This window comes from Hyperolius riggenbachi, chromosome 8 (assembly GCF_040937935.1).
Source record: "Hyperolius riggenbachi isolate aHypRig1 chromosome 8, aHypRig1.pri, whole genome shotgun sequence".
Lineage (NCBI taxonomy): Eukaryota > Metazoa > Chordata > Amphibia > Anura > Hyperoliidae > Hyperolius > Hyperolius riggenbachi.
Genome location: NC_090653.1, coordinates 300289682 through 300314650, shown reverse-complemented (window position 1 = coordinate 300314650; position 24969 = coordinate 300289682). Strand labels below are relative to the sequence as shown.

At 45.7% G+C, this 24969-nt stretch overlaps 1 protein-coding gene across 1 annotated transcript in view; it reads left to right on the top strand.

Moving 5' to 3' along the window:
* The window catches only part of LOC137528017 (complement C5-like), a 208381-nt gene that overhangs the window by 113778 nt on the left and 69634 nt on the right, over nucleotides 1-24969 (top strand). Inside the window, exons 18-22 of the mRNA XM_068249238.1 lie at nucleotides 4299-4389; nucleotides 9008-9087; nucleotides 11444-11583; nucleotides 19836-20036; nucleotides 21480-21540. Coding sequence (XP_068105339.1) covers nucleotides 4299-4389; nucleotides 9008-9087; nucleotides 11444-11583; nucleotides 19836-20036; nucleotides 21480-21540 — 573 coding nt within the window. The remainder of the gene's footprint in view (nucleotides 1-4298; nucleotides 4390-9007; nucleotides 9088-11443; nucleotides 11584-19835; nucleotides 20037-21479; nucleotides 21541-24969) is intronic.

Below are 24969 nucleotides of genomic sequence, written 5' to 3'. Positions count from 1 at the left end.
CCTCTTCTTTTTGCCCCCAGTTTTTCTAAGTCTGCCTGCTGGTCATGCTCTTCTTTCAAGTACATTTGATATCGGCACCGGTGGACTTGGGCGCAGGATCCAGCTGTTATACGGCTGATCCTGCTTCTGCACAAGTCCGGGCCGATTTAATTGCTATTCCCCCTCCAGGCCGACATGTATAGTGGGAGAATGAAATAATTCGGCTTCCAGCGATTGCTGGAGGCCGAATTATTGTGTTTTTTAAGCAACCTCGGCTCCGTCACTGAGCGCTGCAATAGGAGTGATTCCTATTGTAGTCTATGGAGGCGCCGGCTGTGTCCAAATCTAGCAGCACTGAAAAGCACTGCTCCGCTTCTTTCCCCTCCTCTTCCAGCCCTTCCCTCTCCATGCACTTCCTCCTCTTCTTGTTTCCCTCTCCTCCTCTTGCTATCTCTCTTCTTACTCATCTCCCTCTTGTTCTTTCTGTGCCTGTTGCTCTTTCTCCTTTTTTCTCCAATCGCATTTTACTCTCCTTTCCCCTCCTCTCTCACCCCTTCCTTCTCTTTTTCCTCTTCTTGCTTTCCTCTCCTCCATTTGCTTTCTCTCTTCTTACTCATCCTCCGCCTTTTCTTTCTCTGCCTGTTGCTCTTTCTCCTTCTTTCCTCGAACACATTTTGCTGTCCTTTTCCCTTCTCTCTTCTGCTCTTCCCTCTCCATGCTCTTCCTCCTCTTCATTTCCTCCTGCTTCCCTCTCCTCCTCCTGCTTTCTCTCGTCTGACTTGTCCTCCTCCCGTTCTTCCTCTGCCTGTTGCTTTTTCTCCTTCTTTCCCAGAACGCATTTTGCTCTTTTTTCTGCTCCTCTTTTTGTCCTTCCTCTCTCTGCTCTTCTCCTTTTGCTCTTCTACCGCCACCTTTTGCTCCTCTTACTCTTTCCCTTCCCACTCTTTGGTAACTTTATCTTCTTTCCTCTCCTGCTCTATTAGCATTTCCTCCTCTTGCTCCTCCTTTTATTTAAAGGGAACCAGAGACGAAGCACCCTTGTGTATTTTACCATGTATATCAGTAAGAACATTAGAGAAAACACTTACCATGCTCTCTGTTTCATCCTCACTGCTAAAAGTGTCTGTTATCAGCTGTGATAAGAATCCCAGACTGAGCATTCAGTCTGGCTTTGCAGGGAATAATTATAGCTGAGTCATTATAGCAGAGCCACAAGGGGGCAGGCTTGGACTTGAAGAGACACCAGAGAAGACAGACTCAGCTATAATCTTTCCGTAGCAAAGCTGGACTGAGTGCTCAGTGGGGGATTCTTAGCAGAGGTGATAACAGTCAGATTACACAGAGAACAATGAAACAAAGAGAAGATTAGGTGTTTACTGTCATGTTCCCACTGATTTATAAGGTAAAATACAAGAGGGTGCTTCATCTCTGGTTCTCTTTAAGTATAGTTTTGCCTTCTTTAAGCAGTAATTGCACATGCTCACTTCCCCATGCCCAGCATGCAACACCCATAATGCACTATCTCAGGAAAAGTGGCAGAACCAAGGAAATCATCCCATTATCCTCTTTAATCAGGAAATGCACCCAGAGTTATTGGTAATAGACACCTATTTCCCTTCATTGCACAGAATCGTTCATTTAACGTCCCTGCAACTGATATGGGGTATTTGCCTTCACATCAGAGCAAAGTATGGATTTTAGGTAGTGAAGCTGGGATAGGAGTGATGGAGAGTATCCAGTTATCTGATGAAGGCCCACATCAACAAACTACTGCCTAAAATCCTACAAAAAAAAGTATCAAACGTTTTATCTTACCCTTGCCTATGAATAAAAACTTACAATAATTCTAAAAATGAGGGACAAATCCCAGCACAGGCACTAGGGGAACAACCAAAGGAGTTAATTTTTGGCACAAAAGGCCTAGATGCACCAGCCTTTTAATACTTCTTACAGTTGAACTTCTCAGTAATCTTTTTGCTCTTCTTGACATTCGTCCATTAGACGTATTTGACGCTGGCTTCACTGCTGGGCTATTTTGCAAAGTAGACGGCAGTGGGCCAGTGAAAGGACCTATGATACCCCCTAGGTTCATTCGCAAATCCCCATTTTAACCTGTTCATGTTCAGTCTTGTCCAAAGCTATACCACAGCAGACAAACCCAACATGTACGGTTTTATCCACAATGCTGATATGCTGCCAATCATCCCTAACCCTACCCTAACTCCTATGTGCGACAGGAACACTGGAGTAGACTGCCAGAGTGGTACAGCGAATGAGTACTACACTGATACGCTATCACTCCGGGATGGCAGGAATCCAGCCTTATCGCACTCTATCTTCTCACACTTGGAATGGAAGCGAGATGACAGCGTATTTGGCTGGTTCCGATTTGCTTGTGGGGAAAATAAAATGCTACTGCCACATTTTCCAGAATTCACATCCGAATTGGGGTCGACTTAAAGAGAATCTGTATTCACAAAATGAAGTATAAACAAACATCCCTGCCTGTTTGGGGTCATCTCCTAGCCCCCTCTGTAATATTTTTGCTGCTCTCCGCTGCAATAAAGAGGGTAAAAAAACTGTTTTATAAACTGTTTTGTAAACAGAAAAGATGGCCACCAAAACAGGAAGTACATCAGCAGAGCAGTGAACTCAGTTAATACACAGTTAGTACACAGATAATTCAGGGAGTTACACATTGAATTCAGTCTCCAGAGGTTATGTGCAAGTTTTGAAAGAGCTCTGTGTCAATGAAGCATGACAAGCTGTGTTAGAGCCTGGATTCGTGTTAGCCTGCCAGTCAGCTTCCTCCTCAGCCAGCTATTCTTTGTTCAGTTTATCAGTCTGTGTTTATCAACCTCACAGATAGCAGACAAGCTGACAGTGAGAGCAAGGGACATTGTCTGTGAAGAATAATCATCACAGGAGCACTGGAGGGGCTTGGAAGGAGTTAACTTGTTCACATTACTGAAGAGTTGGCAGCCTTCCAGACACAGCCGACAAATCCGACAGGGGAAAGATAAGTTGATTTATTACAGAGATGGTGTAAGTAGAAAGTGCTGCAGTAAGCCAGAGCACAATGGAACAGCCTTAGGAACTTGTAGGATAGGAGAAATACTACTGAAATTTTTGTTACGGAGTCTCTTTAAGAGCTGCTTGAGTGCTGCATCCATTTGGAGACAGACAGACTTGGCACTCCAGTGCATATGGGGCCTTTTGATGCCCACACATGTAATCCATACAATTATTTCTAAAATCTACTCAATCATAGTTACAGATTACCCAGCCAGCTCATGGTGAAGCAGAACTCCCAGGAGTGTGTAAAGGGCGGCAAAGGACCAAAAAGACCTCTTACTAAAATGCATGGAAAACAAAAGTTTGACTTCTTAAAGGGAACCGGAGGTGAGATTGATATGGAGGATACTATATTCGTTTTCTTTTAAACAACACTAGTTGCCTTGGCAGTCTTGATGATCCTCTGCCTCTAATAGTTTTAGCCACAGCCCCTGAACAAGCACATCCATGATTAGGAACTCTGACTCAGGTTTTCCTGGCTTAGACATATGCTAATTCCAGGGTTCTGACTCTGACACCAGTTATGCCAGAAGATCAACAGGACTGCCAGGCAACTGGTATTGCTTACAAGGCGATAAAAATGGCAGCCTCCATAAGACTTTCACCTCAGGTGTCTGTTAAAACAGAAGGTATTTGCGATAATTCAGGATGGAGTATTTGATGTCTCCCACAATGCATCACTGCTGAATATGCAAATCATCCTTTGTTGTCCCTGTAAGCTAGCCACACCTCCACAACCGCTGGAAAGCAGTGCGAGCTTATTGGTCCTTTGTAGCCCCCTTACACACTCCCGGGAGTTCTGGATCAACAGGAGCTTACTGGGTAATCTGTAACTCTGAGTGTTTCAAGTCCTACTCCATAGAGCCACATTAATCCATGCCATGCACTGATGAGGACCAGCCGATCTGAAACAGTCTGTATGCATGTTGGATTATTGTGGCTCTGCACAATTAGCAAGCTGACACATCACTGCATTCCGGCGGATCTGGAGGTGTGGCTAGCTTACAGGGATGACAAACGATGATTTGCATATGAGCAGTGATGCATTGTTGGAGACATCATATGCTCACTCCAACCTGAATTATCACAAATACCTTCTGCTTTAAAAAGGCAAACTTTTGTTCCAGTCAATAATTTCATTGAGTCTCTTGACAGTCCGGCTTTTGCAATCTTTACCTTTTACCGTTTAATGATGACTTGGAGGCCTCTGAGGAGGGTTTATGCCGTGTTCTGTTCTCTTTCAGACATCAGGACGGTTTTTGATTTGGAAGAGGCCGATATCCGCAGTTATTTCCCAGAGAGTTGGCTTTGGGAGGAGTACATCGTCAGACAAAGGTACTGGGGAGGGGGCCAGAGGTTTGCTGGCAACATATGGAATGCTTTGTACAAGAAACGCTTGTGTAACGTGCATGCGTTTGTACACGAGGGTGCATGTGCCCCAAACAGCCAACTTAAAGAGGAACTCCAGTGAAAATAATATTGTATAAAAAGTGCTTCATTTTACAATAATTATGTATAATTGATTTAGTCAGTGTTTGCCCATTGTACAATCTTTCCTGTCCCTGATTTACATTCTGACATTTATCACATGGTGACATTTTTACTGCTGGTAGGTGATGTCAGTGGAAGGAGATGCTGCTTGCTTTTTGGCAGTTGGAAACAGCTGTTAATTCCCACAATGCAACAAGGCTCCCACAGTGTGATGTCAGAACCATGGTCCTGACATCACACTGTGTGCGAGTATATACGGTACATATCCCCCTTGAAAATCAATAGGTGAATTTTGAATGGCTTTTGTAGGCTCCACCCAGTTTTCTGAATATTAATCCCAGTCACCCAGTGAGTAACTGTGCAAAGTTTGACAACCCTACCATTAACAGTGTAGGAATGGCTGCAGTTTACATTTTCTCAGTGAAATTTGTATTTTGTCTACACCCACTGATGACCCGGCGTTGCCCGGTTATGTATTTGGCTGGTGTTGGCTGTGCCCACATTTTCTATCCCTAACACACAATTAATAAATTACTCAAAGTCCAAGTTTGTGAGCTTTGCGGTCTTTGCCATTAATCATTTGCATTGAAATTAAACAAATCTGATTGGCTGTTTGTGGCTCCACTCCTTTTCTGAGTTTGAACCCCAGTCACCCAATAATCAACTGTAGCAGGTTTGAGGCTTGTGCCATTAACAGTGCAAGAATGGCAGCAATTTAAATATTCCCCTTGAAAATCAATAGGTGAATTTTGATTGGCTTTTATAGGCTCCACCCACTTTTCTGAATATTAATCCCAGTCACCCAGCGACCAACTGCAAAGTTTGAGAACCCTACCATTAACCTGCTGGGCGGTCTGGACGAGCTCAGCTCGTCCAGTACCGCCGGAGCCTGCCGCTCAGGCCCTGCTGGGCCGATTTGGCTCAAATAAAGTGCAGCACACGCAGCCGGCACTTTGCCAGCCGCGTGTGCTGCCTGATCGCCGCCGCTCTGCGGCGATCCGCCGCGAGCAGCGGCGAAAGAGGGTCCCCCCAGCCGCCTGAGCCCAGCGTAGCCGGAACAAAAAGTTCCGGCCAGCGCTAAGGGCTGGATCGGAGGCGGCTGACGTCAGGACGTCGGCTGACGTCGATGACGTCACTCCGCTCGTCGCTATGGCGACGATATAAGCAAAACAAGGAAGGCCGCTCATTGCGGCCTTCCTTGTTTATTCTGGGCGCCGGAGGCGATCGGAAGAACGCCTCCGGAGCGCCCTCTAGTGGGCTTTCATGCAGCCAACTTTCAGTTGGCTGCATGAAATAGTTTTTTTTTTATTAAAAAAAAACCCTCCCGCAGCCTGCCTGGCGATCTTAATAGAACGCCAGGCAGGTTAACAGTGTAAGAATGGCTGCAGTTTACATTTTCCCAGTAAAATTTGTATTTGTCTCCGACCACTTATGACCCGGCATTGCCCATTTATGTATTTGGCTGGTGTTGGCTCTGCCCACTTTTCCTAACCCTAACGCACAATTAATCAATTACTCAATGACCAAATTTGTGAGCTTTGCAGTCTTTGGCATCAATAATTTGCATTGGAATCAAACAAATCTGATTGGCTGTTTGTGGCTCCATCCCTTTTCTGAATTTGAACCCCAGTCACCCAATAATCAACTGTTCCAGGTTTGAGGCTTGTGCCATTAACAGTGCAAGAATGGCAGCAACTTAAATATTCCCCTTGAAAATCAATAGGTGAATTTTGATTGGCTTTTATAGGCTCCACCCACTTTTCTAAATATTAACCACCCTGGCGTGCTATTAAATGCGCCAGGGTGGATGCGCAGCACTATTTTCTTTTCTTTTTCTATCATGTAGCTAGCCTAGCGCTAGCTACATGATTCCCCCTTCCCTGCGGCGTCCGCTCAGCCCCTCCGATCGTTGCCGGCGCGTCTTCCCATAAGGAAATCCCATTCTGAACAGGATTTCCTTTAGGGCTTCCCCTGTCGCCATGGTGACGATCGTGATGACGTCATCGACGTCATGACGTCATCAGGAGTCCCGATCCACCCCTCAGAGCTGCCTGGCACTGATTGGCCAGGCTGCGGGGGGGGGCTTCTAAAGCGCCGGGTAGCGGCGCATCGGCGGTGGGCGGAAGCGATCAAGTTAGACACGCAGCTAGCAAAGTGCTAGCTGCGTGTATTAAAAAAAAGTATTATCACATACGGCTCAGTGGGGCCTGAGCAGCGCCCTCTGGCGGTAATGGACGAGCTGGGCTCGTTCATTACCGCCAAGGCCCAGCTCGTCCATTACCGCCAAGGAGGTTAATCCTAGTCACCCAGCGACCAACTGTGCAATGAACAATGGCAGAACCCTGCCATTAACAGTGTAAGAATGGCTGCAGTTTACATTTTCCCAGTGAAATGTGTATTTGTCTCCGCCCCCTTTTTGGTTATGGGAATAAAAAGCATCCCATATGTTATTTCAGGTAATGTACTATGTGTGTGCCAAATTTCATTCAAATCTGTTCAGCCATTGTTGTGTGATCGAATAACAAACATCCAAACTTTCCCATTTATAATATTAGTAGGATGATTTTTTTTATCATAATTAAGGGAAAAATGGAACAGGTTTGTGGTACATTGGTCAGATTTTTGAAATGTTACAATCAGTCAGAAAAATTGATTGCAACTCTTGAATTGAACAGATTTTTAACAATATTGTATGGTTTGTGGCCACCTTAAGAATGGTGGACAGGGTGGTACAGGTAGTACTCTAGTCCTGGGCCCAAGGTGAGGGGCCCAGAATATTTGCACGCATGAGGTATCCTGAAGTGTACTTTAAGACTTGTACCCATGCTGTGACTTTATTCCGATGACCAGCAATTTTCTGCACGTCGAGCGATTGTTTCTGTGACTACTGACTACATGCGCACGATTAACCAAACCAGATTTTGCATCGTGCGGCAATAACAACCGTCATGGCGTATCAGACCTTTAAGATCCCTGACGACTTCCGTGCAAAGTGCCGCGATTGTTTGACCTCCAGTTCACACACACGTTGTGTGCCGTCGTGTGAATATGTTTCCAGACACACACAGGGTCGGACTGGGACACTAAGGGCCCACCAAGGAAGTGGGGCTTTATCCCCACACAATGCAATTAGATTGGCGGCAGATTTCCCCACAAAATACAATTAGATTGGTGGCAGAATTCCCCACAAAATACAATTAGATTGGCGGCAGAGTTCCCAACAAAATACAATCAGATTGGTGGCAGATATCCCCACAAAATGCAATTAGATTGGCGGCAGATATCCCCACAAAATACAATTAGATTGGTGGCAGAATTCCCCACAAAATACAATTAGATTGGCGGCAGAGTTCCCAACAAAATACAATCAGATTGGTGGCAGATATCCCCACAAAATGCAATTAGATTGGCGGCAGATATCCCCGCAAAATGCAAATAGATTGGCGACAGATATCCCCACAAAATGCAATCAGATTGACGGCAGATTTCCCAACAAAATACAATCAGATTGGCGGCAGATATCCCCACAAAATGCAATTAGATTGGCGGCAGATTTTCCCACAAAATGCAATTAGATTGGTGGCAGATTTCCTCACAAAATGCAATTAGATTGGAGGCAGATATCCCCAGAAAATGCAATCAGATTGGCGGCAGATTTCCCTACAAAATGCTATTAGATTGGCAGCAGATATCCCAAGAAAATGCTATTAGATTGGCAGCAGAAATCCCCACAAAATACAATTAGATTGGCAGCAGATATCCCCACAAAATGCAATTAGATTGGCGACAGATTTCCCTACAAAATGCTATTAGATTGGCGGCAGATTTCCCCACAAAATACAATTAGATTGGCGGCAGATATCCCCAGAAAATGCAATCAGATTGGCAGCAGATTTCCCTACAAAATGCTATTAGATTGGCAGCAGATATCCCCACAGAATACAATTAGATTGCCAGCAGATATCCCCACAATATGCAATCAGATTGGCGGCAGATTTCCCTACAAAATGCTATTAGATTGGCAGCAGATATCCTCACAAAATGCAATTAGATTGGCGACAGATTTCCCCACAAATTGCAATTAGATTGGCAGCAGATATCCCCACAAAGGCAGGTCCCCAGTTAGTGGGGGCCCCAGAGCTGAGAAGGAGGAAAGTACTGCGAGACCGTGATTGGTCAGTGCAGGAGACGGAGACCAGCGCAGCGGCACGCAACGCTATCGCTCTGATGCCGGTAAGCTGTTCCCTGCTCGCTGCCGCTGGCTGGCTTCAATTTTGGAGGGGGATTAGCGCGGAAGGGGGGGCCCCTGGGTGAGGGAGGGGGGAAAGGCTTCCCCCCTCCCTGCTGCTCTGTGCACAATTTTCCCCCTTTCTGCGCTCCTTATCTTCAGTTGAAGATAAGGAGACATTTTTAAGTGGAACATTTACAAATTTTTGATGTGTTTTTTTTTTTTTTTTTACAGAAACTATGAGAAAGTCCCAATAAGTCTCCCCGACTCTCTGACTACATGGGAGCTGCAATCCGTTGGCATGTCTGAAAAAGGTAATGGCGTGACCCCCTCCTCTATTTCCCCTGACAACCCCTCTGCATGCGATTTACTGCAAAGCCTGCCTTCCATGTCATCTGTTAGTGAGATACCAGTGATTACTCCCAACTGCTGCATACGCAGAGACAGCATCCCCACTGGCTGGTTCTGCGTATGTGGCAGTCAGGAGTAATCAAGAGATTGTTTTGTGTTAGGTCCTTAAAGCCAGCTATGGCTGCCATTGAGTCCTATAGCACACAACTGTTTCTGAGTTTTTGCTCCTCATCAGTGCAAGGCATGAATTACCGGTAATAAGGTTCAGGGACACTAGCTCTCGGGGTACTATACTAATCATAGAGCTAAATAATGCCTCCTAACTTTTGGATACAGGAAAAAGGCATTGCTAAGACCCACTTCTGCCATACCTTTAGCTATGTCCCAATTTTGCATGCGATGTGCCCACTCCCCATACAATTCCCCCTGGTGGCTGCTAGTATCCCCTTCTCCCCTACACAGTTCCCTGGTGTCTAGTATTCCCCCCTCTCTCCCCTATAGAGTTCCATGGTGTCTAGTAGTCCCCTTTCCCTCCCTTATACTGTTCCCTGGTGTCTAGTAGCCCCCCCCCTCTATACAGTTCCCTGGTGTCTAGCAGTCTCCCCTACCTCCCCTATACAGTTTCATGGTGTCTAGCGGCTCACCCTCCCTCCCCATAAAGCTTTTCCTGGTGTCTAGTGGTTCCCTCCTTCTTCCATCATATAACTTCCCTGGTGGATTACTTCTCCACCCCCCCCCTCCCCCCACCACCACCACCTATAGCTTCCCTGGTTTTTAGTGGCCCTGTGTAGAGTATATATGCAGTGGTACCCATGCTTCTCTCACCTCCTCCAGGCTCCAGCGATGTACGTCCAACCTCTCTCCAATCACCTTTCGCTCTACTGTCTGGCATCCCGCTCTCCTCATGCTGCATGTAATCACGTAACACAAGAGGAGAACCAGGCAGTAGAGCGAGGGGTGAGCTGTAGTGGATGGATGCACATCACTGGAGCCCGGAGCAGGTGAAAGAATCATGACTGTCGCTGCCCAATGACAACAACTAAACATTTGTAAGGCACTTTTCTCCCTTAACCACCCTGGCGTTCTATTTATTGTGGCCGTGCGGCCGCGGGTGGCTTTTTAAAAAAAAAATTGGTTTAACTTAGTGTAACTAGCACTAGGCTACCCCAAGTCCCCCGGCACTGTTCCCCCCCTCCGATCGCCGCCGGCGCTATTTACCTGGCCGCCATCCCGCGATGACCGAGACTTCCGCCATAGCTCTTGTTTCCACCCCATTCCTTTACATTGTAAGCTCGCAAGGGCAGGGCCCTCACCCTTTTGTGTCATTGAATGTTATTAATTTAATTGCTTGCACTCTGTTAGTCATTTATACATTTAAAAAAAAAAAAAATATGTATTTATACATTTTAGTCATCATGTTAAATTTGCAATTGTAATCAGCAATTCTGTATTTTGTATCAGTGTTCATATTTGATGTATATCATTGTCTGTATCATTATGTATCCCTTGTTTGTTTTCCTACATTGTACAGCGCCACGGAATATGTTGGCGCTTTATAAATAAATAATAATAACTTCAGGTGTTGCTATGGCGACGATCGAGCATGACGTCTGATGTCATCGACGTCATGCGCAGTTCCGATCGCCGCCATAGCGACCCCTGGAGGCTATGGAGAGGCTGCGCCGGCGCGGGCTCCGGGGCTAGCTACACCCTCCGAAAATTGGTAAAAAAAAGACCCTCCAGGGCCTGTGAAATCCACCGTGGCGGTAATGGACGAGCTGAGCTCTTCATTACCGCCAAGGTGGTTAAGACTTAAAGTGCATATACTGGGGCTGGAGGAGCACAGGACAAAGTGCACGCTGGGAGACACAAGGGCGGGGGGGGGGGATGGGCATGGGAAGCGGGACTGTACCTCCCAACCTGGGTCAGTCCCAGTCAAATCGGGACAGGTGGAAGATATACTGTATTATTCCATGCCTTGCGCTGATGAGTAGCAATAGCTCCAAAGTGGCTGCATGCCTATTGAATTAGAATGTTAGATGTTTAGGCTATAGCCACACTGTACACCAGCAGTTCTGGATTTTAGTCAGGCTTTTAGGGGTATAAAGAGATGATTTGAATATCCAGCAGTGATGCATCATGGGAGATCTTTCTTGCTCACATAAAGCTGAATGGTTGCAAATACCTTCTGTTTGAAGAAAGCATCTTCATATTCATACTTACAACTGAATGAGTCTGGCAGTGTTGCACCCCCTAGTGGCCAACTGATATAAACACAGCACTGGCACACTCATTCTCTGGTTCCATGTTCCCTCCTAGGCATCTGTGTGGCTGATCCACTGAGGTTGACCGTTTTTAAAGACTTGTTCCTAGACGTACAATTCCCTTACTCGGTGGTGCGAGGGGAGCAAATCCAGATCAAAGTCACTGTCTACAACTTCCAGTCCAGCAAAGTCACGGTAATTCATGTTTATTTAGTGAATCCTAGCATTACAAAACCAGATCCACATATTGGCATCAGTTCTTGCTGAGGTCACCAGGAGTGTTTTTGTCCCATTTAACCTGTTAACACAAACTGGACGCATGTACACGTCCAATTTGTGTCTTTGTCCCGCAGACAGGACGGACAGGCGTGTCCTGTCGAAAAGCGGCGGGTGGCTGCTCGTTCACCGTTGGATACACTCGGCAGGGATTGGTGAACAGGAACATATGTTCCCCAAGCCAATCAAAGAGACGGTGAATGAATAAGCATGGCTCCAGGAGCCATGTTCATTCATCAAAACAAAAGAAGTAGAGTAAAAAAAAACACACAAACACTTCCTGTGCACAGGATTAAGTGTACAGTGCCATCTAGTGGCCAAAAAGTATTACATTAAAGAATGTAGAAAAAAAAATAATTCCCATATACTGTATATTGTTGTTGCCATGCTTTCTACTAGGAACATAATTTAAATGTTGTGATAGCCGGGACAAATGGGTAAATATGTGAGTTTTATGTACAGTAACATTGTTTATTTTAAAACTACAGGGGATAAAGAAGAATGACCGGCACCATCCAATATATTAGCTCTTTTATTCCATTAATCCGTCTGTTACAGCCATAAATGCGACGTTTCGGAGAATGTCTCCTTTATCAAGCAAGCTGTGTACAAATAAAGCATACATCCATATTCTACAATTATTTATACTCACATATAGGCTGCTCAGCCAATCCTGGACAGTAACACTGCTGTCCAATTGCCATGGTCCGTATACCTAACGGACCTGATGGGGAACTTCCCAGCTGGCCACCTATTGGTCGCTGTCTCCTTCTCCCCCCACCCACCCCTCCACGCCATCGCCGCTATGACTAGCCCGCCCACCGCCACCTACGCTGGCACCACTCCCGCAGTCTCACCTCGCTCCGCCTCCGGCGGACCTGACAGGGAACTGCGGCGAGTGACGTGAGAGGGCGGTCGGCCGTAGGCCAGCCACTCCCCCTCAGCCATGCGTGTGGACGGGCGTACGCGGAAGTCAGGCGGACGTTGTTAACGCCGCCCTCTAATCCCGCAGACGTCCGTTCTGATGTAACCATGGAAACAGTGAACAGGCCAGTCACAGCGGAAAAAGAGTCCCTCCATCACATATAAACAGATGAATACTGATAGCTAATATGCAGCGGGGATTTGGCATATAAGGGCATCTTAATGGCAAAACTTCTTTACAAAATAATACAAAATTATAAAAAGAAAATAAATGAAATAAATAAAATAATGAAAATAATAATAAAGAAAATAAAAATAAAATGAAAATAAAAATAATAATAAAATAAAATAAAAAATAGAAATAAAAAACAAAAATAAATAATAAATAATAAAAGATAAATAAAGAAATGCCACAGGTATTAATTCTTAGCAAGCTATAAGATCCTGTAATGATGTACTATATATGGAGACCACTGGAGTCAGCATCACATCAGAGAAACGGAGTCAAGTCTAGTTCTCTATTTAATCCTCTAGGTTCCATAGAATCTAATTTTTTTATCCAATAAGCTTCTCTATATAGAAGTTTCTTAGCTCGATTCCCTCCTCTCCTAAGTGGAGGTATCTGCTCTAATATCATAAATCTTAGCTGACTGACAGAATGAGAAGCTTGTACAAAATGATTTGGAACCGACTGTTCTACTAATTTTTCTCGAATGGCGTGTTTATGAGAAGAGAGTCTGACTTTCATTTTTTGTGTGGTCTGACCGACGTAGATCAAGCCACACGGGCACTTCAAAGCGTAAACTACAAACATGGAGTCACAAGTGTGACATCCCTTAATCTTAAACTTTGTGCCCCTGTAGGGGTGTCTGATCTCATCCCCTTTGATCACTGAGCTGCAGTGTACACAATTAAGGCATGGAAAAGTGCGGGTCAATCCACGTCGATCAGTACCACTTCTGCCAATGTCAGCATGTACTAATTTGTCTTTCAATGATGGTGCTTTTTTATACGAAAAAATGGGAACATTCTTAAATTCATTAATCTGAGGAAAACTGTCGGACAGAAGATGCCAGTGCCTCTTAATAATCTTGGCAATATTATCACTCTCTATATTAAATTTAGACACAAATGGTATCCTATCAAGTGTTCTCCTGCGGTGCCTGCTCCCTAGATCCCCACTCAGTCTTATTCTTGCCCCTTCAACTATTTCTCCTGGGTAGCCCCTCCTCAAAAACTTGTTTTTCATCTCGTCAATTCTGATATCTCTCTGTGTCTGACTAGAAACAATCGTCTGCACTCGTTTAAACTGACTCATAGGAATTGACCTCTTAGTCGCCAACGGGTGAAAACTCCCAAAATGCAAAAGGGAGTTCACATCCGTCGGCTTAGTATAGAGGTCAGTCCTCAACACATCACCATCTCTAATAACCATAACATCCAAAAATGGTATCTGTACCTCTGAAGTATGCACTGTGAACCTGATATCTCTATTATTTGACATAATCTCGGACACAAAAGTATCTAGGGTCGAACGTGGCCCCGCCCAAATGCAGAATATGTCATCAATATATCGAAGCCATTGTCTGGCATGTAATCTAAACGTTTGATTGGTGTATATGAACATATCCTCATATACACCCATGTAAATATTCGCATAGGTTGGGGCCACGTTCGACCCCATCGCCGTTCCCCTAACCTGCATAAAATAATCTTCCTCAAATCGAAAATAATTGTATCTCAGAATCACATCCAACATATCACATATGAACTTCACTTGTTCAACATCAAAATCCGAAGCCGTCTCCAGCATATACTTGACAGCCTCCACACCCCCATCATGTGGGATGGAGGTGTAGAGGCTCTCAACATCCATAGTAACCAAGAGGCAGTCCCCCTCCACCACTGTCATACTCTTAAGTAGATTCAGGAACATCTGCGTATCTCTAAGATACGACTTTAGTCCTATCACAAAGGGTCTCAGGATCCTATCCAAGTACTTTGCTATTGGTGAGAAGACAGAATCTACCCCTGCCACTATAGGGCGACCCGGTGGATTGTCCAATGTCTTATGAATTTTAGGACATATATATAACACTGGAGTGATCGGGTCCACCTGTATAAGAAAATTAGCTAATTTAGAATCAATTATGTTGTCCCGTGATGCCCGCGACACAATGTCCTCGATTTTCAATTGTATTGTTCTAAGTGGATCTCCCGTCAATGTTCGATACGTTCCCTGATCAGCCAGTTGTCTCCTGATTTCATTTTTATAAGTAATGGTGTCCATGACAACAACAGCCCCACCTTTGTCCGCTGGTTTGATTGTTAACAGCGGATTAGTCATAAGTTCCTGTAATGCCAGTCTTTTTGCCTTATCCAAGTTATTACGGATAGCGATCCCCATTCTATCCATTCTACGTAATATAGTATCTATCTCCTCCTGTACTTTATGCATATAAAGATCTATGATCTGGCACGGAGGTGGCTGGAAGTTGGACTTCAATCTCAGTCCTGTCTCTATAAGACCTAATGGGTTGTCTCCAGTCGGTGGAGGTGTCATTGTCATGAAATCCCTAGGGATAGAAAAGTAATATTTTAGCTTGATATTCCTAAAAAAGCGTTGTAACTCAATATCGACTTCCAAAGGATCAGGCCAATTTGTCGGTGAGAAAGATAGTCCATAATTCAGTGCAGCTTCTTGCATCGGTGTCAGTACCACAGATGATATATTGACCACTATGGTCTCCTCTGGTAGGGGCGAGACTGTCGAGGTCTCAGTCTGGATTTTATGGTGCCTCCTCCTGCGCCCTCCCCTCCGCTTCCTGGGACATCTGACAGACCTTCTTGAGATGAAGTGGGGATCTAGGGAGCAGGCACCGCAGGATAGGATACCATTTGTGTCTAAATTTGTGTCTAAATTTAATATAGAGAGTGATAATATTGCCAAGATTATTAAGAGGCACTGGCATCTTCTGTCCGACAGTTTTCCTCAGATTAATGAATTTAAGAATGTTCCCATTTTTTCGTATAAAAAAGCACCATCATTGAAAGACAAATTAGTACATGCTGACATTGGCAGAAGTGGTACTGATCGACGTGGATTGACCCGCACTTTTCCATGCCTTAATTGTGTACACTGCAGCTCAGTGATCAAAGGGGATGAGATCAGACACCCCTACAGGGGCACAAAGTTTAAGATTAAGGGATGTCACACTTGTGACTCCATGTTTGTAGTTTACGCTTTGAAGTGCCCGTGTGGCTTGATCTACGTCGGTCAGACCACACAAAAAATGAAAGTCAGACTCTCTTCTCATAAACACGCCATTCGAGAAAAATTAGTAGAACAGTCGGTTCCAAATCATTTTGTACAAGCTTCTCATTCTGTCAGTCAGCTAAGATTTATGATATTAGAGCAGATACCTCCACTTAGGAGAGGAGGGAATCGAGCTAAGAAACTTCTATATAGAGAAGCTTATTGGATAAAAAAATTAGATTCTATGGAACCTAGAGGATTAAATAGAGAACTAGACTTGACTCCGTTTCTCTGATGTGATGCTGACTCCAGTGGTCTCCATATATAGTACATCATTACAGGATCTTATAGCTTGCTAAGAATTAATACCTGTGGCATTTCTTTATTTATCTTTTATTATTTATTTTTTATTTTTGTTTTTTATTTCTATTTTTTATTTTATTTTATTATTATTTTTATTTTCATTTTATTTTTATTTTCTTTATTATTATTTTCATTATTTTATTTATTTCATTTATTTTCTTTTTATAATTTTGTATTATTTTGTAAAGAAGTTTTGCCATTAAGATGCCCTTATATGCCAAATCCCCGCTGCATATTAGCTATCAGTATTCATCTGTTTATATGTGATGGAGGGACTCTTTTTCCGCTGTGACTGGCCTGTTCACTGTTTCCATGGTTACATCAGAACGGACGTCTGCGGGATTAGAGGGCGGCGTTAACAACGTCCGCCTGACTTCCGCGTACGCCCGTCCACACGCATGGCTGAGGGGGAGTGGCTGGCCTACGGCCGACCGCCCTCTCACGTCACTCGCCGCAGTTCCCTGTCAGGTCCGCCGGAGGCGGAGCGAGGTGAGACTGCGGGAGTGGTGCCAGCGTAGGTGGCGGTGGGCGGGCTAGTCATAGCGGCGATGGCGTGGAGGGGTGGGTGGGGGGAGAAGGAGACAGCGACCAATAGGTGGCCAGCTGGGAAGTTCCCCATCAGGTCCGTTAGGTATACGGACCATGGCAATTGGACAGCAGTGTTACTGTCCAGGATTGGCTGAGCAGCCTATATGTGAGTATAAATAATTGTAGAATATGGATGTATGCTTTATTTGTACACAGCTTGCTTGATAAAGGAGACATTCTCCGAAACGTCGCATTTATGGCTGTAACAGATGGATTAATGGAATAAAAGAGCTAATATATTGGATGGTGCCGGTCATTCTTCTTTACAAGCTGATACATCTGCAGTGCTGGCAGATAGACCGTGGCACATCCGACAGGAAGCAGAGAGGAGTGCTACACAACTTCTACATACATAAAACTACAGGGGATGGAATTGTAGAAATTGCGTATTTTTTAACTTTGTTTCCTTGTTTTTTCTTTTAAAATGCATAAAAGATATAGGAGGACGGCAAGGGAGCCCTGGAGCCTCATGGGGCTGGGAATCCCTAGTTACATATAAATATAGCCTCGAGTCCCATTTCAGGTTCTCTTTAAAGGGAACCTAAACTGAGAAGGATATGGATTTTTCTTTTTAATATAATATCAGTTTCCTGACTCTCCTGCTAATCCTCTGCCTGTAATACTTTTAGCTACAGCCCCTCAACAAACATGCAGATCAGGTGCTCTGACTGATGTCAGACTGGATTAGCTGCATGCTTGTTTTAGGTGTGTGAATCAGCCACTACTGCAGCCAAAGAGATCAGCAGGACTGCCAGGCAACTGGTATTGTTTAAAAGGAAACATCCATATCCCTCTCAGTTAGGCCCGGTTCACATTAGCGGTTGTTTGCCAAACGGACCGGATGACCTGACCGGATCCGGACCGGATCCGGATCGGAACCGTACGGTTCTGATCCGGATCCGATCCGGATCCGGTCAGGTTGCATCAGGTGGTAATCAGGATGCGATCCGGATCCGTTTGGCAAAGTTAACGTAAAAAAAAAAAAAAAATGTTGGGGTCTGGGAGGTCAGCAGAAGGGGGACCTGTGGAATCAGGCCCTCTGCTGTTTAGCACTCACCTCCACCTCCGACATGCTGCCAACATCCTGCCAACACCTCCAGCTCGTGCTGCTCCACTCCAAAATGCTTGCCCATGTGTCCCCAGCCAATATCGCCGCAAAAATCCGCATAGGAAGTGGGGTAGAACATCCGGATTTCTCAGCCAGTGTGTTGTGCGGCCTCCGGGTTCCCATTTGTTTGTATTGGCCGGATGGTGCAGTCCGGCTCCGCCCCGGATACGGCTGCCGGAGGGGCCGGATGAAAAAATAGCGCATGTTGGAACGGAGGCCGGAGTCCGGATCCGGCCCGGATCCGGTCCGGCTCCGGTTCTGCAGAACGGACCCATGTGAACGGACGCATAGGCTTTAATTGCTATGCCGTGCGTCCGTTCCGTCCGTTCTGCAGGCGGTGCGGCTCCGGCACGGCGATTCCGGAGGGCCACCGCAAGTGTGAACCGGGCCTTAAGGTTCCCTTTAAAGGTAAAATAGCCTGTGGGGTGAAGTGGTTAACATGCTACTACAGTCTATGCTCTATAATAAAGCCCCTGTGTCCCTGCGTAATGCTGCCCCTGTGTAGCTGGGTCTGTGCTTTTTGCTACTGCGCATGTGCGCAGCACGGACCCGGACAGCAGTTGGGACTGGAGGACAGGGCCAGTGAGCCGGGCGGGCGGGTGCGGTGGGTGTGTCTGCGCGCGTGCGATGGCTGCGCGCACGGGTGCGATTTACAAAAAAAAAACAGACCTAGAGCCCATTTTTAAATGGGCTTGGGTCTACTAGTATTACATATTACACATTATACAGCTCCATACAGAGAACATAGAGCAAGTCACACCACTAACTGTCCCCAGAGGGGTCATCTAATGTCCTGCCACCGTCTATGGTCTATACAGCAGAGTCCCGGTTACCCGTAACCATCTGTCTCAACCAACCAGCACAAATCACCGGCAGTACTCACAGTGGTGAAGCCAAGGGTAATATCCTTTCAATTACTATATTTTAACATTTGATACCGATTTCATGGTATATTCTGTATAGCATGGTAGCGTAGTGGTTAGCGCTCTCGCCTTGCAGCGCTGGGTACCCGGTTCAAATCAAAGCCAGGTAAACATCTGCAAGGAGTTTGTATGTTCTCCCCGTGTCTGTGTGGGTTTCCTCCGGGGTACTCCGGTTTCCTCCCACATCCCAAAAACATACAGATAAGGTAATTGGCTCCCCCTAAATTGGCCCTAGACTATGATACATGCACTACACGATACATACATCGATATGTGACTATGGAAGGGACTAGATTGTGAGCCCCTCTGAGGGACAGTCAGTGACAAGACAATATACAAAATAGTCTGTACAGCGCTGCGGAAGATGCATGTTGGCGCTATATAAATACTCAAATAAAGTGGGGTATTCTATTGTATTAACTAGGCCTATTTTTAACATTGAGTCTCAAGCAACCAAAAAGCACACTTACCCAGCATCCAGGGCCGGTTCAAGTAACAATTGGGCCCTAGGGTAATATTAGCCTGGGGGCCCCCCAACAGACACCTGCGACCAAAAAGCGTTATTAGAGGCCCTTTGTTGCAGCTAAATTTCCCTCCTGGGCCCCTGAGCTGGCTGATGACCCTCCCCCAATCACCTCCCAACTTAACAGACTCTGCAGAGTCCCTGGGGAGCAACAGCTAAGATGGGGGAGGGACACCTTGGGAACCCCTACAGGCTCTGGGGCCCTGGGGCACTTGCCCATTTTTTCCTATGGTAGCTCCGGCCCTGCCAGCATCAGCCGTCCCCATGGGTGCCGGATAACCGAGACTCTGCTGTTTTATAAATTCAGACAAGAACTATTCCCTCCATAAGGTGTCGCTGGACAGGCAGTTATTTGAGGTTCAGTGCATCATGTGTGTTCTTGCTGCTATTATTTATAAATAAAGATGTATGTTTTTGTACCCTATCAATAATTACAAGCCCTTATTCCTTGCTGCATACATTGAAGTCTTGCATGTTGGTCCTTAGGGCTGCATCAAAGTGTCGGTACAAAAAGAGGTGTGTTTGGTGACCGATGCGACTAGGAAAAGTTGTCAGGAAGAATTCCGTCCTCTGGTCCCGAAGACCTTCACGTACAATCTCCTGCCCCTGGAGTTGGGTCTGCACCCAGTCACCTTCACCCTCAACGCTGCCAACAGGGATATCGTCATCAAGGAACTGCGGGTCGTGGTAGGTGCCGCAGCTAACGGAGGAAATATAATGAACAAAACTGCTCATTATTCACAACATTCATTTCTAAATGATTTAGTCTGTGTTTGCCCATTGTAATCAGCTTTTTCTCACGCCAATTTGCATTCTGAATTTGTCACACAGGTAGTAACATCTGCTGGAAGAGGCATCATTGCAGAATGTCTCTTTACTGTGTGTTCCAAAGTCAGTAGAAATAACACCTGGTCTCCCACAGTGCAATGAGAGAAGAATTTGCATGATTAGCAGTCTAGGCTAATCATGCAAATTAGCCTAGACTGCTAATTTGCATTCTACATATTAATACACAGCAATATATAGATCTAGGAAATGTTTCCAATGCTGAAACCAAGATAATTACCGTAAAAGCAGGTATCCTGAATAAATTACTGTATTCTACTGTATGTCACTACAGGGACTCTTTAAATACATAAAAAAAAAAGAACATCAAAAGATTTGACTCATCTTGGGAGATCTTTAGTTAGGTACAGTTGGCAAAAAATGATGCGTATTTGGTCCTTGAAGCGCCATAAGATAGCAGAAGCTGCAATAATATTAGAGGACTCCATATAACAGAGGGAATCCTGGGAATTTTACCAGAAGCCAATGCAGAAATGGCTAGAGTCTATGGTACACCAATCATTATCCCAATGATATTGGTTCCCATAATTCAAAATGACAAATGTCAGATTTTATTGCTGTCTTAGTTCCTGATAGAGACCCCTCTCACTTCCTGTGGTTCCATTTTGACCTGAAATGTGTGTTGGGGAAGGAAAGGGGGGGGGGGGGCATCAACCTGACAGAGTTTACTACTCTGTATTAAATGGAAAAGTTATGCCTGACTTGGCTGGATTCCCCCAATGAACAGATCCACCACACGGTGGCCCTCTTGGGCAGACTTCCATACTTGCATATATAGCAGGAGTCAGAACCAGGCTGTGAATCCAGCAAGGATCAGGGCAGGATTTACTATCGGGCACAGTAGGCACATGCCCACAGGCGCCTGACAATAGAAAGACTGCTTACACCCCTCCCTCCTTCCCTATGCAGGGTCCCGTGTAAATGAGAGGTTACTCACCTTGCTCTCAGTATGCCACTGACCAGATCTCCCTCCAGTCAGGGGCACCTCTAGCTACCTACAGTAATACTGAGGGTACCGCTGGCTAACTAATGCTAAGGGGCACCTGTAGCTACCTATGATGTGCAAGGGCAGTAAGGGAGAGGTGACAGCTAGGCAGTCAGCACACTTGCGGTGCGGTTCGGCGGGGGTTTGTAGGTTCATGGAGGGCGGAGTCTAAGGTGCAAGGACATCTGTGCGGCTGTGCCTATAGGCTCCTGTGAGATAAATCCAGGCCTGGCAATGATGATTGATGTTTCAGCTCTGAGTCCAGCAATGATGACTGACTGTCTGTTCTTCTATCACAGCCAGAAGGCATTCAGGGGGAGAACAGCGCTGGATTTACTCTGGATCCACAGGGCATCAGCAGTACGTATGAGAGTTTTCCTCATTAAAGAGAACCTGTCTTGTAGTAATTAGCAGATGGCTGAGCAGGGGGAGGGAGGAACACAGCCAGTACACATGGGGCTCTATTCATAAAACAAAAAAAATCTTGGAGGGAAAACACCACTCCATCGGTATTTTGTGTGGTCATTCAATGTTTACACTTGCGATAATAGGTCGGGGAATTCCCGCACTAAACTGGAGCTGCTGAGTTGTTACATTTGCTGGCTGAGTTGTTACATTTTCTCCTGCAGAGACAGAGTTACTATAAAGGAGGCAGCCCCAGCATCCCTTTACATGTGCATTTTTTTTAATAACTGCCTCTCCTCCTGAATCTGCGCTGAATCTGTCTATTAAGTCTTTCTAAATAACCTATTTAATTGCTGCAGCTTAGAATAACTTCAAGAAATGTTACACATGCAGGCTTTCTGATGTGAAATTTTTCTGAAAACAGGTACCCAAGGGGTTAAAAAACACAGCCTTGGTATTCCAGGATGCCTTGTCTGCTCTCCTCTCACCGCAGCTGCCTGGGAGTCCTGTCCCTCTTAGCTTGGCTGTTAGCTTGCCTGTTATCGCTGGCTTATCTCCTTTTCTAAACAGCCAGTGTTCTCCAACCGAATTCCGCCTGCTCTAATCTTTGTGAATTAACCTTCAGTGACATGTGTTGTGATAATCTCCGCACAAGGCGGTAATTTCCCGCACTGCTCAGGAATTGTAGCTTTTCATGCGGAAACAGCTTTTATGAATAGACACTTTGCTAAATGGTCGGGAAAGTCAGCTGTTTTGAGCGTTACCGCATGCGGGAATGCTTTATGAATAGAGGCCATGGTGTGTAATCTTCACATCTGCCGCTTTAGGGCTGAGACAGTTTCAGGGCAGCTGTTGTGGAGCTGTTCCAGTGCTGATGCTATTCGTTTTTGTGCACCGCTCAAGCGAATGGACCGTAAGCACCGAGATGTGAAATCAGCAAAGACACCAGCTCGGCACTGGATCCACCACCTTCCATATCTTCCCCTGGTACTTATCCGTTAGTCGGGCGCATCCGGCAGGTGGCGCTGTTGTTGTCAATTCCAATCATAATTACTTCACGTAACAAAACTGTGAATGTAAACTCCGCAGGTGGCGCTAATTGCATTCCTTGTTAAGGTAACAATATGTATATTAAAGAAGAGAGTTCATTAAATGACAAATAAGCTGGCGGCAATGTAACAGATCAAGCCACCGGCTTCGTGTCTCGCTCTCCTCCCCCCTTGCCCTCTCTCGTATAGAGCCCTGGGGGGGGGCATGCGTGTCCCCCCAGAGTCGTTCGTCGCGGCAGGGAATCCTGCCTGTTTTATTGCGACAAACGACTCTGGGAGGACACGAGTCCTCTCCCCCCAGGGCTCTATAGGAGAGAGGGCAAGGGGGGAGGAGAGCGAGACACGAAGCCTGAGGCTTGATCAGTTACATTGCCGCCAGCTTGCCATTTACTTCTCTTCTATACATATTGTTACCTTAACAAGGAATGCAATTAGCAGTGTTTACATTCACAGTTTTGTTAGGTGAAGTAATTATGATTGGAATTAACAACAACAGCACCACCTGCCGGATGCGCCCGACTAACGGATAAGTATCCTTCCCCTCCACCCAGCCTAGCAGCACTGAGGTCAGTTTTTTAAAGGGGCAGTCACAATTACAAGGATGGTTGGTGTAATGGTTAAGGGCTCTGCACAGACACAGGAGACCTGGGTTCGAATCTCATCTCTTCCTGTTCAATAAGCCAGTGCCTTTTCAGAAGGAAACCTTGGGCAAGACTCCATAACACTGCTACTGCCTATAGAGTGTGCCCTAGTGGCTGCAGCTCTCGTGCTTTGAGTCCGCCAGGAGAAAAGCGCAAAATAAATGTTATTTGACTTGAAGGGACCAAAAGCACCTAAGCGAGCAGTAGAGAAAGATCAGGAGTCCAATGGTGGAGTATAATTAGGCTGAAGGGGCACTACAGAGAAAAATTATAAAATGTAAAATATGTGCAAACATACAAATAAGAAGTACACTTTTTCCAGAGTAAAATGAGCCATAAATGACTTTTCTCCTATGTTGCTGTCACTCACTGTAGGTAGTAGGAATCTGACAGAAGTGACAGGTTTTGGACTAGTCCATCTCTTCATACAGGATTCTCAGCAAGGCTTTTATTCTTTATAAAGATATTCCCTAAAAAGGATTTAAACAATGATGCTGTCCAGCTTCCCTGCTTGCTACACAGTTTTTTGGCAGTTGGACAGAGCAACTGCCATTCACTAACTTCTTTTGAAAATAAATAAATCCCTGAGAATCCCCTATGAAGAGATGGACTAGTCCAAAGCCTGTCACTTCTGTCAGATTTCTACTCCCTACTGTAAGTCACAGCGACATGGGAGAAAAGTAATTTATGGCTCATTTTACTCTGGAAAAAGTGCACTTCTTATTTGTATATTCACAATCGTTTAAGCGCACATCCTATCCAATGTAAAAGTCCACAGAAAGCATTAAAAACACTATTCAGGAGCTCCTCAAAGCTGTTCTTTTATACAGTATCTTGCTCTCTTCTATCACCGTCACCATGGACACCCAACAGTAAGCAGACTCACCAGATGTATTGGCCACTGCTAGACTGGCCAACCATGCACGAATCCAGGAGCCTCAGTACTTCAGGATCCTGGTACCGCTGTGATGCTGTCCGTTCAGACCACCATCCTCCTCCCCATAATCCTTGCATTGTACCTCAAAGAAACAGCCTCCATAGCGTAATTCCGTAAAAAACTTAAAACTTTAATGTTAAAATTGCACTCACATGCTCCAGGTTGTATTGCACATTTAGAGTTTCACGGGCTCTCCCCCGTTGCCTGGCAGGGCACAGCTTGTGTTGGGTCCTCACGTTCCCCCTCCACTCAGCCTGCACACTCCACCGCCTTCACCGGCCGCTCACTTCCTGGTATGTCCAACCTCCCGCCCGATCGATTTCGACACTCCCTCGTGACTCATCAGGGGCACGGGGGCTGGACTCATTACCAGGGTTTTTATCTCCTTTAGTGTGAGAGTAATTGCCTCTCCCTCCTCTTCCGTCCGCGTCATACGCGTCACGACGTACGCTTGGTCATATTCAGTTTTTACTTCCGCCCTTACTGCATGCGTCATCACTTCCGCGTTCGGGCACCGCTGTCCGCGTCATCCGTCCGCGTCGCATGCGTCAATACGTACGCATTACACTCGTTGTCAGGCTGCTCTGATTGGCTGCCTATTTCCGCGTCACATGCGTCATGACGTACGCGTTAGTTTTGCCTGGTCTGCACGCTGATTGGTGTTCCCTTTTCCCACTTCCTATCTCTAGGACCTCCCCATCCCATCCCAGTTAACCCCTCATGTAGGTGCATTCCACACTCAGGGCAACAGTATATG